This window comes from Astatotilapia calliptera, unplaced genomic scaffold, assembly GCF_900246225.1.
Source record: "Astatotilapia calliptera unplaced genomic scaffold, fAstCal1.2 U_scaffold_3, whole genome shotgun sequence".
Taxonomy (NCBI): domain Eukaryota; kingdom Metazoa; phylum Chordata; class Actinopteri; order Cichliformes; family Cichlidae; genus Astatotilapia; species Astatotilapia calliptera.
Window position 1 is genome coordinate 955,311 of NW_020535767.1, and position 17,194 is coordinate 972,504.

At 42.7% G+C, this 17,194-nt stretch overlaps 1 protein-coding gene and 1 pseudogene across 1 annotated transcript; one reads left to right on the forward strand and one right to left on the reverse strand.

The window, feature by feature from the left end:
• The first annotated feature begins 257 nt into the window (after nt 1-257).
• LOC113017955 (uncharacterized) lies at nt 258-7,258 on the forward strand (annotated as a pseudogene).
• Nucleotides 7,259-9,052: 1,794 nt separating this feature from the next.
• LOC113017944 (uncharacterized) lies at nt 9,053-16,808 on the reverse strand. Its single transcript, XM_026161035.1, has 8 exons — nt 16,642-16,808; nt 15,001-15,357; nt 14,807-14,902; nt 14,169-14,492; nt 13,109-13,441; nt 10,363-10,692; nt 9,862-10,197; nt 9,053-9,796 (listed from the first exon to the last, which is right to left on the reverse strand). Exons 1-8 carry the CDS (start codon nt 16,676-16,678, stop codon nt 9,705-9,707), a joined length of 1,905 nt encoding a protein of 634 aa, XP_026016820.1. The 5' UTR covers nt 16,679-16,808; the 3' UTR covers nt 9,053-9,704.
• Nucleotides 16,809-17,194: the final 386 nt, after the last annotated feature.

Consider the following 17,194-nt stretch of genomic DNA (forward strand, 5'->3'; position numbering starts at 1 on the left):
TTTGTAAGCCTGCAAGTCCCCAAATTTGAGACAACAGACTGGGACCAAAAAAAGTAGCTGCATATATCATTCATTAGCTCCCAAACTGTCTAGTTATGGACTGAAACAGTGAGGGTTACCGTGAACATGACTCATGCAGTTTATCAGGGAAGCGGCTCAGCCTCGCTCTGCAGAAGCAGTGTCACAAGCTGATGGTCTTAACAGGGAAGTGGTGAAGCTGAAGGTGTCACTCTGCTGTCAGTCGTCATTCCGACAACATGAAGACTTCAGGTGTGTCTCTGCTCCTCGGTGAGTCAAACACTGAAAAACTTTTCATACTTACTTTCAGTCATGTATTCATTTATCACCGCTTCTTCACACAATAAAGTGGGAAAACACATTTTCAGCAGGAGGAAGCTTTTGCTGAGGGTGGATGGATCCCCAAGTGAAGTTTGTTGGATCTGCTTAAAGTTTGTTTCATTTAGGAGAGAGGAAGAGTTCGCTCTTTTTCTGTTGCCTGTTTTCTAGTAGGGCTAAAGTAATTTAATTAAAAGTCATTGAAAATAGACAGTGATGCAGCTCACACTTTAACTCAGAGGCATCTAATGAAATAAATTCTTTCACACAAGCATGAAGCAGGAAAGTGTGCTTACATCATGACTTTGTCTCATCAACAGATGTGGATACAAATGAGTTCTAAGCAGGAAAACCTTTTTGTGATCCATCATGTAATTTGGACTCAGATTTAGAGCTTCATGTTAAGCTCTGTCACTGTCACTGTCTGTAACATGATGACTTAAGGAGAAGTCGGGCAACCTCGTTTCTTCGAACATCGACGTTCATTCAGGAAACCACAGCTGCTAGTTGCACTCACCACACGTTTTTCTAATCTGCCTATTATGTAGCCTTCACTTCCTTTAATAAGAGCAAATTTTCCACTATAAACACAGAGTCTAACAAAAGACTGGAGACTGTTTTGGTCATTTCCCTCAGAGTTTGTATGTTTTGTTGTTTTTCTGGTGATGAGCTTCAAACAGCAGCAGATTGAGACTCAAATAGAACCTAATAAAATCAGTGAAGCTGTTCATTGCTCATGTCATCCATCAGGGAGTTTCTTTAATATCATTACATTGTTTGCTTTTAGTAAATGTGGGAATTGAATATGAATTCATTTTATGTTTTCCTTTTCTTTTTTATTTCTTAATACCTAACTGCTGCACCTGTACTGCCCGTATCTCTGCAGATATACTGTATAGCCACTCAAAACTGATGTTCAGATAGAGGGTGGGAGCCGCCTGTTTTCTCTCTCCACTATAATCCCTGACAATTTTATTAGTTTGGGCGACCTTTACGTGCAGGTTGTTGGGATCACAGCAGAGTTAGAACAGAGGGGACATGGTGTTTGTTAAATGTCCGAATGGCCCAGGTGGAAGAAGCTGTTAGTGAATCTGGAGATGTGGGACCTGAGGTACCAACATACAACACTGTAAAAAATGACAGATGCCACCAAAGAGTCACAGAAGGTCTTCAAAGCGCTCCCTGGACTCCAAATGACCTCAGCCGCCTCAGCAACTGCGTTTTCTAAGGACAGCGCTAGCAAACGCTCTCCGCTTGCGAGTGAAAAAGAAAAAACACCCCTTCCCTTCCTTATTCATGTTGAAGTGTACCATGTCCACCAATCAAAAAATGATATGGCAACATGAGGCGTTTGGTTGTTTAGGAAGAGGGAGAAGTTTTAGGAGTGACACCAATGAGAGAGAGAGAGCGAAAGAAAGAGAGAGAGCGAGTTTTCACATGTGAGAGATTAGTGACGTTTAGTGTGTTTGGAGGCTGTAGTTAGTGTGTTATGCAGTTATTGGGTTTTTGTGAGTTATACTAGTGAATGTCACAGGTGCTCCTGCTGTCAGACCTTGTGGTGTTCTCCTCTGTTTTATAGTGGACAGGACCTATTCTTTGGGAGTTGCATGAATACTTTGTGTGCCTTCTTATTTGATGCAACACACCTGATTGTTCTGTAAATAGTTTGAAATGATTGTGCAAAAAATCTGAGGCCTTGGCTGCATTTTGGGGTAAATAGCAACATTTTACTTTGTTGTTTGCATCATTTTTAAAAATGTATAATTTCTATTTGCATTTCAAGTTATGAAAGGTATTGATTAAACATGTTTATGTATTAACTGTTTTCCACTCAGAGTATACAAGAGGTTGAAGATACTATTACATACGGAGAGAACTCCACACCGGGTGTAGGCTTGCATAACTAAGAAACAATTTGAGGCAATTTTGTGGCGTTTGAGGTTGGACTCGGCTGCACATGTGTGCTTAAGCCGATCGATGGCTGCAGCCTCTGTGGGAACTGAAATCAGCCCGTCATCGATGCAGAAGTGTCTCTCGACAAAGTGTCTTGTGTCTGCTCCAAAGTTCGTCTCGCCTTCCCAGGTGGCACCCGGGCGTGGTCTTCCTGCACTTTGTCACATGAGTAGAAGTAATCAACAACTTTTTATTCATTTTTATTCTTATGAGCACGAGAGAGAGAGAGAGGGGGGGGGGGGGGGGGACAGGTACACAGTCACTAAAGATGAATAGCACAGCATTTAGTTGAATAGACGTTAAAAGAGAAGGTGTTTCAACAGCTGTTGTCTGCACCCTTGACACAGGAGAACAGAAGACTTCACCACCAGGACCTCCCCACCAACTGGGTGTCACCAACTTTCTCACAACACCTAACTGTGACCTACACAGATAACCAGTGTGCAGCTTTGAAATATAACATCCAGAGTCTATGTGACAAATGGCTAAACAAGTGCCATCATAGCAGGGAGAAGGGTGAACATGGTAACATAGAAGATGCTCTCCCAGGCCTATTACTGCCTTCTGGTCATAATGTCCACTCTCTTTCAGTGACCTCTGACCTTTAATATCCTCTGACCTTCAGTGACCTCTGACCTCCTGTTGCAGGTGTGTGTGTGCTGCTGCTGTCTGCACTGACTGTTTGTGCAGGTGAGTAGATGAAGTGCACCATGGTCCAGGACAAACACTGAGTGTAAACACTGATAGAAACTGTCCGTCTGTCCTCCAGTCTCTCTGAGCGTCAGTCCAAACCTTCAGCAGTTCTTCACAGCAGCCTCAGTGTCTCTGACATGTGACGGTCAGCTGGGCTCTGATGGATGGACGGTGAAGAGGGACACAGGAAGTGGGACTGAGTCATGTGGAGCAAGGGGGCGGGGCTTAAGGGAGGTTCAATGGTTCATCCTGTTTGTTTGATGAGTTCAAACCAATCAGTGGAGTTTACTGGTGTGAAGATGAAGCTGGAGAGAAGAGTGAAGAAGTCAACATCACTGTATCAGGTAATGAAGTCATTCATTTCATCATCAGACTAACAGCACACTGTTATACCACCTCTACATCACTCTGTGGGTCTTTTCTTCAGATAAACATGTGATCCTGGAGATCCCTGCACTTCCTGTGAGGACAGGAAGTGATGTCACTCTACGCTGTAAAAAGAAAATTGGTGGCACAGCTGCAGCTTATTTCTACTTTAATGGACGTCCTGTTGGACCTAAATCAGAGAAAAACATCACCATTAACGTGCAGCAGTCTGATGAAGGTCTCTACTGGTGTGCTCCTGATGAGTTTGGATCATCTCCTCAGAGCTTTCTGAGGGTCAGAGGTCAGAACACTGACATCACTTCCTGTTTAAAGCCAATCTGCTGAGCTGATGATAAACTGACTGAACCAGCTTCCTCATCTCTCCTGCAGGTCCTTCAACCACAGCCTTGTTTACAACAACAAAAGAAGCAACAACAACCATAACGTCACTCACAAACACTCATATCTCCTCTTCTTCTACCCTTCTTTCTCCTCCCCCTTCTCCCTCTCCCCCCTCCTCCCTCATATTCCCAGTTGTAGCTGCTATAGGTTCCCTGGTGCTATTGGTTCTGGTTCTGTTTGTACTTCATCTTCTGTGGAAGAAACGCACAGGTATGGCATCTGTCTCAAATTTTCATCCAAAGTCATCATGTTGGACACATCAAGACAGCCTCCATCAGTGTTTCTATTTTTAGAACACTTAGAAAGTAGATTCAGACTAAAACTCCACAGACACAAATACTAGTATTCTTTCAGATCACTTCATCTTTGCAGGGAGATACCAGTCAGCTCCAGTAAATGATGTCACCTATGCTGAGGTCACCAGTAGAGCCTGGACCAATAAGACTCCAGCCAGCGAACCTGAAGTACTTTACTCCAGTCTGAGGACAAACACTGCAGGTACACATTCACCTGTGTTCTAGCGAGGGACATCAATGAGAGATAAACCCAAAAGTAGTTTTCATTGGGCTTGTAAAATGTGGTCAATGAAACAATGAGAATCTTCTTCTCAAATTTATCAAACTAGTGTTTTGAAAGTGGGACCTGAATGCAGGTGGAGTTCACTCTTCAGGTTCCTGTTTCCTCAGTAAAACCTGTCACTGGTTTCATAATTAAAGCTGTACTGTGGTTTCGTTGGTCAGTTCAGTGTTTATAACATGAGGCAGTCAGCAGAGAGAGACGTGGCACTGAGACAGGAAATCCTGCAGCTTAAACAGATATGATCGGTGTTTGATGGGAGTCAATTCAGGTTTGTGTGTATGACACAGTGTAACAGGAGCTGTCGGCCTGAACTGAAGATTAAAAATAATCTGAGCGGATTTGGTTTGTTTTTAATCCAGATGTATCTTTTCAAAAATAAATCGGAGAAGCACACGTTGGACAGTTTAATAAAAATACTGTACAAACCAGCAAACCAGCAAAATTAGGAAAATAACAACCAGTACAAGGTGAGAATGTACTGCTTGCGTTCTGACTCTAATCTGAGGAGCAAAAACACATTTTAAGACATTATTTAAAGACAGGCAGCGAGTGGGCTGAACTAACGAGGGAGGGTGATGCTTCCACAGTTTAGGCTACAGCTGAAAAAGCCCAGTCAGCTCTCACTTTGAGTCACGTTTTTGGGACTAGCAGGAGAAGCTAGTTCAGTGACCACATTATTTCTTTTATTGCCATGTAAATCTGAGGGTTATACACAGTAGTAGCAGTAATCAGATGTAAAAGCACATAAATAGTGAAGTCACCTGAGTCAGTAGTTCATATTTCCCGGAGTCGAGCGTTCATTCACCCACATCAAAACAGGTGCTGCTGGTGTGGTTAACTGCTGAGAGAAGCTCTCTGTGATGGAGCTTCTTTGTTGAGATCAGTGGGAAATGATCAAAGGTAAAACACATAAACCATGAAGTGTTTTATGTGTTTAAGATCAGTCTAGCAGCTATTTGAATGTTGTGGACTCTGTAGAGGTAAACAGTGTCTGAGAGTAGAGAGAGTGCATGTCAGCAGATATCGGTGCTGAGATACAGGACTGAACAAAGGAAGATGTAAAGTTACCACACAGCAAAAGATGTTCTTAACTTTGTTTCTTGTCTTCATCTCTTTGTGTGACTAGTGTTTAAAGTGAAACAAAATGAGTTCTTTTTCAGAGAGAGATTCATGAAGCCCCTCACAACGTCTTCATAAGAATTAAGATTTCTCTGCAGGATTATTATTAAATGAAAACAATATATATTTGAATTCAGTTCAGCAGGCAAACAGGGTTGATGGGAAATCCAAGTTCAGTGAGTTGTAAATAAATCCCAGATATTCAGTCACTCATTGGCATGTTCTTGTCTTGATGATGTCATCCCAAAAACACACATGACCAATGCTGACATCATCACTCAGACCCCTGAGGACACAGGTAGGGAGGCTGCACCTATATGACTCATGTCCCAGTGTTATTACATGCTGAACTATCGGGGCGACTGTGGTTCAGTGGATTGGGAAGCTCCTCTGTAACTGGAAGGTCGCCGGTTCGATCCCTCCTGCTCTCTCTCTGTCCTGGTCGTTGTGTCCTATGGCAAGACACTTCCCCTACCGCCTACTGGTGATGGCCAGAGGGGCCGATGGTGCAATATGGCAGCCTCGCTTCTGTCAGTCTGTCCCCGGGCAGCTGTGGCTACAACTGTAGCTGCCTCCACCAGTGTGTGAGAGTGACTGTGGAACTGTACTTTGGGTGCCTAGAAAAGTGTTATATAAATGCAATCCATCATTAACTTTTTTCTCTTTAAGCTTCAGTTTAAAAATTAGGTTTAAAATTTCATATATTTGTTACATACATATACATTTTAATTAGGTTTTAAAGTTGGTAGGACAATAAATGCCTCACCCTTCTAGTGACCTGCACCATGACTGCACACTCAACTGTCCCATTTTTACAGAAGCTAAAGGAACCACAGACACCACAGAAGAAGTGTAAACAGGAAGCTGAGGACAGACCTGCAGACTTCCTGTGGACAGTCTCACTCTGTCAGTCACCGTGGGAACATTTACAGGCAGTCATCAGCTTCCTCCTTTCTTCATTCACTCCCATTCATTCACACAGTGATGTCATTGTGGGAGCAAGTTCCTCCTGAGGAACCAGGATTGACGGGGAACTAAAGAAATCGACCTGCTGCTGGTTTGAGTCTGTGCAGCTTGAACTCTGACAAAGGTCTACTGCGAGGTGAAGAGTCGTCACTTTCAGGAGCTGCTTCCATCATTTCAAACTGATCAAAACTCTGAACTTATGAACACTCATGTTTGACACAGAGTGTCCTGTGATGGTCCTCAGTCTTTGAGCTAGTTTTTGTGTTTGTTATGGACTATGTGTTTATTTGTTCTCTTGTTTCAATGACCTTTGTTCTGGTTCTATATTGGTGTCTCTTGAGCTCAGGTTCCCTTATTTGTCAGAGTCGTCATTATTTATATTTCTTATTCTCTATTTCTTGTTGTTCATGTTTATTTCCTTCGTGTCCAGTCTGTGCCAGCCTCTTCTCTGTGTTTTGTTATTCTTTCAGTCTCCCCGCTCACGTACCTGCGTTTGTCTGTTTTCTCTGTGTTCTGTCTCATTGTGTTTGTAATCCCATCCCTGTGTTTAGGTCCTCAGTCTCCCTCGTGCCTGTTTTGCTGTGTTCTTCTGTGAGTTCTATGTTTCCTTCGTAGTTTCCTGTTTATATTCTCTAATTTTCTTTCTTTGTTTTTCTTGTATTTTTATGTTTCTTTCTGAGTATCTTCTAACATTAATAAAGCTGCCTCTTTTAGCCGACCCCTTTGTTTCCAAGTCCTGCATTTGGGTCTTGCCTCTGCCTGCCACACAGCTGTTCATGACAGGCACAGAAAACGATTTTGAGCCTAGAAGTAATAAATGCATGAACTTGTTTTTCAGCATCACTCTGAGACAGGATATTTCTAATTTTAGAGATGTTGCTCAGATGGAAGAAAGCAGTCCTACATATTTGTTTAATATGTGCATTAAAGGACATATCCTGGTTAAAAATGACTGGTTTCATCTCAAAGCTGGCCAGTTGGACAGGAAACAAAACAAGATGTTATTTACATATGAGCATCACACTTTACCTGAAATACACAACGAATCTTTCTAATAATAGAAAACAGTTTCAAACCTGCAGGATTAAAGTGATGAAAGTTTGTGATTTAAATTTGTCTCATAAACGTCCAAAACCTGCTGAAGGTTCAGTTCAGTTAGAGTCTGTAACATGACGACTGAACATGAAGGCAGACGACCTGTTTTCATGAAACAGGAAACCACAGCTGCTGTGTTTAGCATCGCTCCTGCTGATTGGGTCTGTTATGTAGACGATGTTTCCTCTATTAAGAACAAATTTTCCACTGTGTGGACAGAGTCGATAATCGTCCTGTGTCTCTCAGAGTTTCATTGTTTGGTTTTCAGTCTAAATGTTGCCATCAGTCACTGTCAGTTTGGGCACCGAACCTTAAACACGCATGTCAAAAATAAATCTACATTAGTAATGCATAAACAGCAAACCAGCAGGATCTCTCTGTGCACTGTGAACGCTGACTGAGGCTCATGTGATGCAGTGGGTTGTCTTCTAAATGTGTCTTCTTGTCTGCATGCTGAAGTATTCTTAGGCAAGATACTGAACCCCAAATTTCTTCTGACGCCTCCATCCAAACGTGAGTGTTTGATAAAGGTGCTTAGAAAGCAGTGTGTGAATAGCTGAGTCTTGAGTGCTCAGCTGGATTAGAGCAGTAGCAGCAGTTCGTTTACACAGACAACCAGTTTACATGTATAAATGATGATCAGTGACCTGCCATCACTCGTGGTTGAAGCGTTTCTTATGTAGAGCCGGAAAATAAACCACAAGCTTGAACACTATTTTTACTGACCTTTATCTGTGTAGCCTTCCTGTATTGAGCTTGGCAAGGACTAAATGTCATCTTTTCATTTCCAGTCAATTTTATTCATATAGCGACCAATCACAATAACAACCACCTTTATATTGTAAGGTAGACCCTACAGAGAAAAACCGAACAATCATATGATCATCTGACCAGACCATATTTCACTGGCTTCTCTAAATGTTCAGCAAACTTTAAAAGCTCTTCATCATGCTTTTTCTTCAGCAATGGCACCATGGATGGTGACCTACATGCCATGCCTTCTTGAAACAATTGTACCTGCTGATTCCAGGTTTTTCTGTAGCACCTTGGCTCTTCAACGACTCTTCTGATCATTATTATATATGGTGAAATGATGTTCTTTCCACCTCTGCATTAAGAACCCAACAGTGCTCACTAGAACCTTCAGTAGTTTAGAACCAATACCTTCAGTATGTTTTGCAACAATACGGTTGTGAAGGTTTTGAGACGGCTCACTGGTTTACCCATCATGAGATGTTTCTTTTGTGACACTTTGGTAATGACACAGATCTTTATAGGTCATCAGTTGGGACTGAACCTGCTAATATTAATTTGTAATAACTGTCAGGATGGCTTTCAATTATTGATAAATTTCATTTGCCATGAATCATGATTTCCTATGTCTCATTGCACCTTCCTTTTGTTTTTCTCTGTTATTTCTCATTATTACACGTTAACCCCTGACCTGAACTTTCAAAGGTGAGTGATAAAACATTAATTGAATTACAATATTATCCAAAGAACAGAAGTAAATACAAAATGCAGTTTCTAAATAAATGTGTTTATTATTAAGGGGAAAAACCCAAACCTAGATGAACATGTCTGAAAAAGCTATTGCCCCCTGAATTTAATAAATAACTGCAACCAAGCATTTGTAACAACCTGCAATAAATCTTTAACAGCACTGTGGAGGATTTTCAGCCCACTCACTGTTGCAGAATTGTTGTAATTTAGCCACATTGCTGGGTTTTCAAGCATGAACCACCTTTTTAAGGTCATGTCACAGCATATAAATCAGATTCAGGTAAGAACTTTGACTTATTTGGGTGTTTTGCATAATTATCCGGCTGCAGAAACCAAGTGCGCTTCAGGTCAGATGAGAACGGATGGCCAGATAGTCTCCTAAAGAATTGTTTCTTTAAGAGGGCCGAATTCATGGTTCCATTTAGGGAGGCAAGTCTTGCAGGTCCCGAGGCAGCAAAACAGCCTCAGACTATCAGACTATCACCACCACATTTTACTGTTGGTATGAGCTTCCTTTTCTGAAATGCAGTGTGTAATGACACACACTCATCAGTCCAGGGTTTTTTTCCCCAAAAGTCTTGGAACTCTGCCACGCAGGCTGGTGTGCTCCAGTCCCTTTCTTAAAGTGTAGTCATGAGAAAGGGACTTTAATTTTAACTTGAACTAAAAGCTGATCCTAAACTAAGCACAGATCAAACTGATTGATCAGCCATCAGAGGAGTCGGATCAATGGAGCTGCTTCTGTTCCTGATGTCCCCTGTTTGATCCTGGACCTGAACTCTCCCTGCAGAGACAAGACAGTCAGACAGGGACAGACAACAAGAGACAAACTTATATTTTCATACTGACCTTTGACCTTTAATAGCACCGTGGTCTCTCTTGAAATGCTTCTTTCTTTGCTGCAGACATTACAGCTGTATTCTCCACTGTCTCTCTCTGTGGGCTGTTTCAGGGTCAGACTGAGGTCTCCAGTTTTCAGCAGGTCTTCATTCATCTCCGTTCGGTCTCTGTAATCCTGGTGCTGTTTGTGAGGCTGGTCAGAGCCGTTCTTATACATGTGAACCAACACTGATGGTACAGGGTCAATGCGTTTCCACACCACTGTAGCATCTTCAGGCAGGTTTTGTGTGGTTTTGAAGGGCAGCCGGACAGACTCCACCCCCTCCTCCACCTCCACCACACAGTCTGAGAGGACAACAAACACAACATGAGCTGTACAGACAGCAGTGAATCTAGAAAACACCTTATTAAGCTTCTTTATAGATGCTGCAGTCTGATATTTACATTTAATTATTGTTGTTTTATAAACAAATACACTGTAAGAAATATTTCATAGGTATTTGCACTGACTCATCACTCTCAGCAGAACTGTTTTCTTTCTCTTGATCCCTTTCCCCTCAACTCTGCAGATGTACTTTCCAGTGTCTCTGTCTGTGGGGAGTTTCAGGGTCAGACTGAGGTCTCCAGTTTTCAGTGAGTCGTCTCTCATTTCGTTTCGCTCTCTGTAAAACTGGTCTCGTGCGTCAGGCTGGTCAGAGCCGGCGTGATATTTGTGAACAGTCTTCGGTGGTTCAGGTTCATAGCGCCACCACTCCACTTCAGCATCTCCAGGCAGGTTTTCTGTGGTTGTGAAGGGCAGCTGGACAGACTCCGCCCCCTCCTCCACCTCCACCTGACAGACTGAGAGGACAACAAAGACAACATGACACAGCAGCAGTTTTATTCAATGATTCCAAAGAGAACTTTAATATTCAATTTTAAGCTCAAACTATGATATTTGTCTTTGCTTGTGTTGATTTCCTAAAGATGAAATATACTACACTCATTTAATTCAGGATTAATGTATTTTATTGGTTGTTCTTCATTTCTTTTGAATTGTTGCCTTCAGTCCACTTTAGTAGGATTTGAGTGGGACTGCTCACAAAGAAAGAACGAGTCTCTAATTTTTTATGGTAGTTTAATTTTAATAAAGGGAGACAAATTATCACCTCGCCTCTGTCGGTGCGCCCCAGGGCGGCTGTGGCTACACTGTAGCTGCTGTCACCAGTGTGTGACTGTGCGTGTGAATGGGTGGATGACTGAATGTAGTGTAAAGCGCTTTGGGGTCCTTAGGGACTGAGTAAAGCGCTATATAAATACAGGCCATTTACCATTTATTAACAAAAAATCCAAAAAAGAAAGATTACATAAAAATCCTCCCTTAGTTATGCTGCAATAGGTGTAGTCTGCCGGGGATTCCCTAGAGTGTGACCAATTAGGTCCTAGAACTGAAGAAGCTTCTCGGATGAGAGGTGAAACGTCTTCAAGCAACTTAAAGAAGTCCAAATGTTTTTTCTTTCCACACTCCTTAGACTACGATGACCTGGATCACTGAGAAGCTTCACAGACAAGATCCAAACTACAACTCACATTTGATAAATGTCATCATTGATTCCACTTTTAAAAAGAACCTCTGCAACTTTGCTCTGCTTCCCTTCTGTCATGGTCCGTGGTCCTGTGTCTGTGGAATGCGTGATGCTTGGGTAGCCACACCCCCGGGCTGGGCCATCACCAGCACACCTGCTCTCCATCACGGTGACTACACGGAGATCTACTTAACCCGGCGCTGACGGATGCTCCACGCCAGTCCGTTAGTCACCCCCACAGTGGTAACCAGACTTCCACGAAAAGCGTGCATTCTCTTCTGGATTGGAACTGTGTTTAACCTGCCTACTTCTGTCCAGGTTTCTACTCGGCGTCTGCTACCTGCCTGTCCTCCGGCTCAACTGGATCTCGCGGTGCTCACCTGGCCCATTCACCATTCCCACGGACTTCCTGCCCCACGGACTGCCACACTTCCCTCCCGAGCTCCCACGGTCCCGTTCTATCGTAAGCCCCCTACTCTAACTCAGTCCAGATGTGTTTTCCCCACTTCCCGGCTCCCTAGTAATCATCTCCCCTTTCTGTTGCAGCCTCCCACGGTCCCAATCCCAGCTTCCTCGTGTCATTGTTTCCCCGGGTTTTTAGTTTCTTGTTTTGCTCCCTAGTTTCCCCGGGTCGCCTTTCGTTGTTACAATAAAGTGTTTTTTCTGTTAGCGCGGAGTCTGCGCCTGGATCCTTTCGTGCCTGTGCACCACGGCCTATGACAACTTCAGCAGCATCAGGTAATGTTCATATGTCGATTCATGGTTTTCTTTCATTTTTGATCTACTGCAGAATATTTTTATGGTTATCTGCTATAAAACGCCAGACCAGGAAAATCTCCTTCATGTTTTTCTGTGTTTTATCCTCAGTTACTTTGACACAAAGGCATCAGCTGTGATGCTCACAATTGTGATGAAGTCTCACATGTATCAGTGCTGATAAATGATCAGAATTATAATATTTCTCACTGTCTGAGGCAAAATTGAATCAAAACGGGACCTCGTGAATCGGAATCAAAGGGATTATAGAAATCAGTGATGATACCCAGCCCTAGTGAGCAGCCTAGGCCTGACAGAGTGGATGTAGGTGTGGGTAATAAGGAAAGATGAAAAGAACTATTGATAACTTTTTTGTTAAGTTAAAGTCTGAGCCGTCTGAAATTCATAGCCAGCTCTGACACGGTGCCATCGATCTCTGAATGCTGTAAAAGCAGCAGTGTATCCAGGAAACACATTATACGTGATAAATGCACTGCCCGAGTGTCCCCTCTCCTCACTGCCTTTCAGCAGCATGCAACAGCAAACAGGTCGTCAGAGGAGCCGAGATGATGATTGTGTTGATTGTGGTTGTGATGATGTGTTAATACACTAATACACCTCTCTGAATGTAATAATTAGTCATTAATAACCTCTGCCTCTCTACCACAGCATGTCTGTTTATCAGCCATCGTTTTGTTGGAATGGGTCAGAAATGGCCGCCCCAGTCCTGGTTCTGAGGTTTCTTCCTGTTAAAAGGGAGTTTTTCCTCCCACTATCACCAAAGCACTTACCCACAGTGGGCTCATATGATTGTTGGGTTTTTCTCTGTTTTCTCTGTATTAATGAAGGAACTACCTTATAATATAAAGTGCCTTGACGCAGTTGTTGTTGTGATTTGGTGCTGTATAAATAACTGACTTAAATTCATTTCTGACCTCTGACTTTCAGCTTCACTTCTCTCTTCAGCAGGATGTTTCCCTCCCTGCTGTAGGCGGTGCAGGTGTAGACTTCGTTGTCTCTGTCTGTGGGGTATCTCAGGGTCAGACTGAGGTCTCCAGTTTTCAGCAGGTCTTCATTCATCTTCGTTCGGTCTCTGTAAAAGCGGTCTTGTTCTTCAAGCTGGTCAGAGCCGTTCTCAGACACGTGGACCTTTGTGGTCCGGATGTAAATGCAGGTCCACTCCACTTTACTGCCTTTAAGCAGGTGAAGTTTGGTTTTGCAGGGCAGCTGCACAGACTCGACCCCCTGCTCCACCTCCACCAGGGGGACTGAAAGGAGAAAAAATACCACAATGAGCTGAACACAGCATCATCAGAACATTTTGTTTGGATGAAGTGAAACATCTGCACTGAAAACATGTTTGACTGGCTGCAGCCTGGGATTTGTCCCATTGCTCCACTGAGCAGACACTGTGTTATCTTTGGTGTCCTAAATCAATTATGGGAAGAAATTTATCATCTGTCTTTATCTTCACTTCCTACACCCAAACTGGAAATGTTAATATACCATCATGGGAGCTTGCCTACTTAATATTTCCTTTGAATTTTCTCTCTACATGTAGATTATTATGAACTTTTGTTAAATAAGCTATTATTCTGGGCTATGCAGGCCCAGACAAAGCGTGCAGCATTTTAATGAGGTTGTTTTAGTGTGGAATAGAAGAAATAGAAGAAGCTCGTGTGAGTTTCCTTAAGAAAACATCTGATCCTCAAAATCCTGGTGCTTTCAGGCTGACATTGACTCAAAAACATTATCATTATAATATTTTCATTCTAAATCATTTCATAAATTTCTCTTAAACTCCTCAATTTCTTGGACTTGTGTCACATCTTCAGTTTGAGCTGATAAAAAAGTAATGGTTGAAAAACCTAACTTAATAGATCTTACTGTAGCTCACTCATCAAGTCCTGTTCACCTCAGGGACAGATTATCAGTGTGGTCACCAAGCTATTCAATTCCTGACTCACATCTTCATCTTCTGTCTACAGCACTCACCTCTGACGTAGAGCTTCACTTGTTTCTTCTTTAGGATGTTTTCCCCCCTGTAGACGGTGCAGGTGTAGGTGAGTGCGTCTCTGTTTGTCGGGTATTTCAGAGTCAGGCTGAGGTCCACAGCTATCCGCAGGTTTTTGTTCATCATTGTTCGATTTCTGTAAAACCAGTGCTGTTTTTCAAGGTGGTCAGAACCGTTTTTAAAGACGTGCACTATCCTGTTGGAGCTGTCAGTCCACTCTACAGTTGCATCTTCATGTCGGTGACCTGTGGTTATAAAGGGCAGCTGAACAGACTCCACCCCCGAATCCACATCCACCTGTGGGACTGTGAAGTAAGAACAACAAATAATGATTTGTGCGCGCAGTCTGTCAAAGCTCCCATGTTTGACATGTAAAGTGTGTGAGGGGAGCCTGTTCTGCAAAATGCGCTGGAGGATTCCTTAAGAACATGAAACATGGGGAAACACTGGTTTGTGTTTTATTGAAAGAAAGGAGACAATTAAAACAACCTATTAATATAACTAATAGATTAATTAAGAAGAAGAAAAGACACTACAAGTCAAGTCAAGTAAAACAAATCTGAGGTTTAGGGATGATTCAGATTATTCACAATGCAAACACGTCACACACACAACATACCTTCCTTAAAATAGCCTCTGAAGTGAACTCCAACACCCACGATGACAGCTGCAACTACAGCCAGGACACCCAGAGCCACTGGGACACTGATGGGAACTTATAACACAATGAAAACATGAACATTACATGATGTTAACATAAAATGATTAACACTCTGTGACACTACATGTGATTTTGAATCTCTTTGCACTGACCTCCACCTTTGACCCGCTGAACCTGCAGTTCCACTCTTGACTGATCCAGTTCTACTCCAAACTTACGGATGGTGCAGGTGTAGCTGCCGCTGTCAGACAGCTGAAGCTTTTTCAGAGTGAGACTGAGGTCTCCGGTTTCCAGAGCGTCAGGATTCATCGATGTTCGGCCGCTGAACTGCTCATTTTGGTTCTGGAGGTCATCGCCTTCTCGTCGACGCAGGTGCACTGTGGAGGGATTGAGGTCATAGCGACTCCACACAGCTGTGGATTCTTTTTCTTCAAAAGTGGGAAACTCACAGGGCAGGAGAACAAACTCCGCCCCCTCTAGTACCTCCACACCTGAGGCACACTGGGAAACTGAGGACACAGACATAGACAAAGACCTTATTGATCCCACATAAAAATAGAAAAAATAAATAATAAAAAGATTCAATGGTTGCTATGTGCAGAAAAATAACACAAAATGTTTTATGTGCACATAAAGTGCAGGCAGTGATAGTTATACACACATATTTCTAAACAGTGTTCATCCTGTTTATAATGTTACAGCCTGGCTTCTGTCAGGATGAAGGACCTGTGATAGCGCTCCTTCCACAGTCTCCATCCACAGTCTCCTTCCACAGTCTCCATCCACAGTCTCCGTCCACAGTCTCCGTCCACAGTCTCCGTCCACAGTCTCCATCCACAGTCTCCATCCACAGTCTCATGCAGGGATGAGAGATGCTGTGCATAATAGCCCACCCACCTCCTTTATGGGGTCTAGGGGACTGTCCAGGACAGAGCTGGCCCTCTTCACCAGGCTATTTAGCCGTTACCTGCCCCTCTCTCTGCTGCCGCCTCCACAGCAGAGCTCTGGATAAAAGATTGCAGACATCCTCAGTAATGTCCTGCAGACTTCAGCCTGTCAGCACAGTCGACTTTGGTCCTGGTGCCGAGTTTGAGTGTTTTCTGAGCAGTCCAGGTTATCGTTAAGGTGAACACCCAGCAGCTTGTACGTGGTGACCACCTCCATGCCCAAACTTTGGATGAGGTGTGGTTTGCTCGGGAGGTTGACCACCACCTGCTCCGTCTGATCATTTGCCTCAGATGCACATCCAAGGATGGCTGTATCAACGGATTCAGTTTATCTGCCCACCAGTGACAGATGTGGATTCTACATGCTCAAAGACTATTTCCAAGACGTTTCTCCTGTCTATAATAATGCCGTGTGTGTGTGTGTGTTTACCTTTGCTGTTTTTATATTTTGTCTGTCATCTCTCCCCCTTGCCTGTGATATTTTACCCACTGACTGTCTTACTGTTCAGAACTCAGGCCTGGATTACAGCTGGACTTCAGTTTCAGTGTGTTTGTGTTTGAGTCCCGTCATTGTTTTAAAAGAAATGAGAGGACTACAGTTCAGTTTTTTCTCATTTACATACTTCTTATGGTAAAAGTCTGGTGCAAACATACACTTGGTCCTAGAACAAAAAACAATTCTCTCTTTTGGCTTTAACTATGCGAGAATAACCTGCGGCATTTGAGAACTTATCTTCCTGATCAACATGCACAAACCTGTCTGACTGTTTCTGTAAGCAAAACCAGTGTGTGTGTGCTTGTGTAAATATGTGTGTGTGTCATAAGTTTAAAAGAAACTTTTCTTACCGTGCAGGAGGATCACAAACAAATCCAAAATCTTCATGTTGCTATACAGAGAGTAGACATCTACAAAGTTAATCTTCAACCTGAACCGACTAAGAGATTAAATAATCCTGCCAAGAAGCCAAAGGTGTTTTCTGGCTGCTCTCCATGTCACACATCACACCAGTGGATTGCTTTCATTCAGGAAGAGGAAACACTTCTTTAAAAGCAGGAGGAGGAGGAGTGTTCACAAAAGCCTCAGCCAGTAAAGAAGAAACTGTTTGAATGAAAGAAGCATTCATTAGAGTAAAAACCTAAATAACCTATTTGCACATTTAAAAACTTCCTGCTTCAAATCTGTGATTTTAATCTGTTATGCATAACTTTAATCATGACACTTTTTCAACATGAAACACTAAAATTAAATGTTTCCAGTTTTGGATCTGTTGATTCCCACTCTCTTTTAACTATTTTCCCACCATCTAAGTGCATCTAAGCACAGCTGGGATTGATCTTTATTTTCACTTCTCTTTAAATGTAACTTTTAATCATAAATATTATAGGATAGATTTAAATT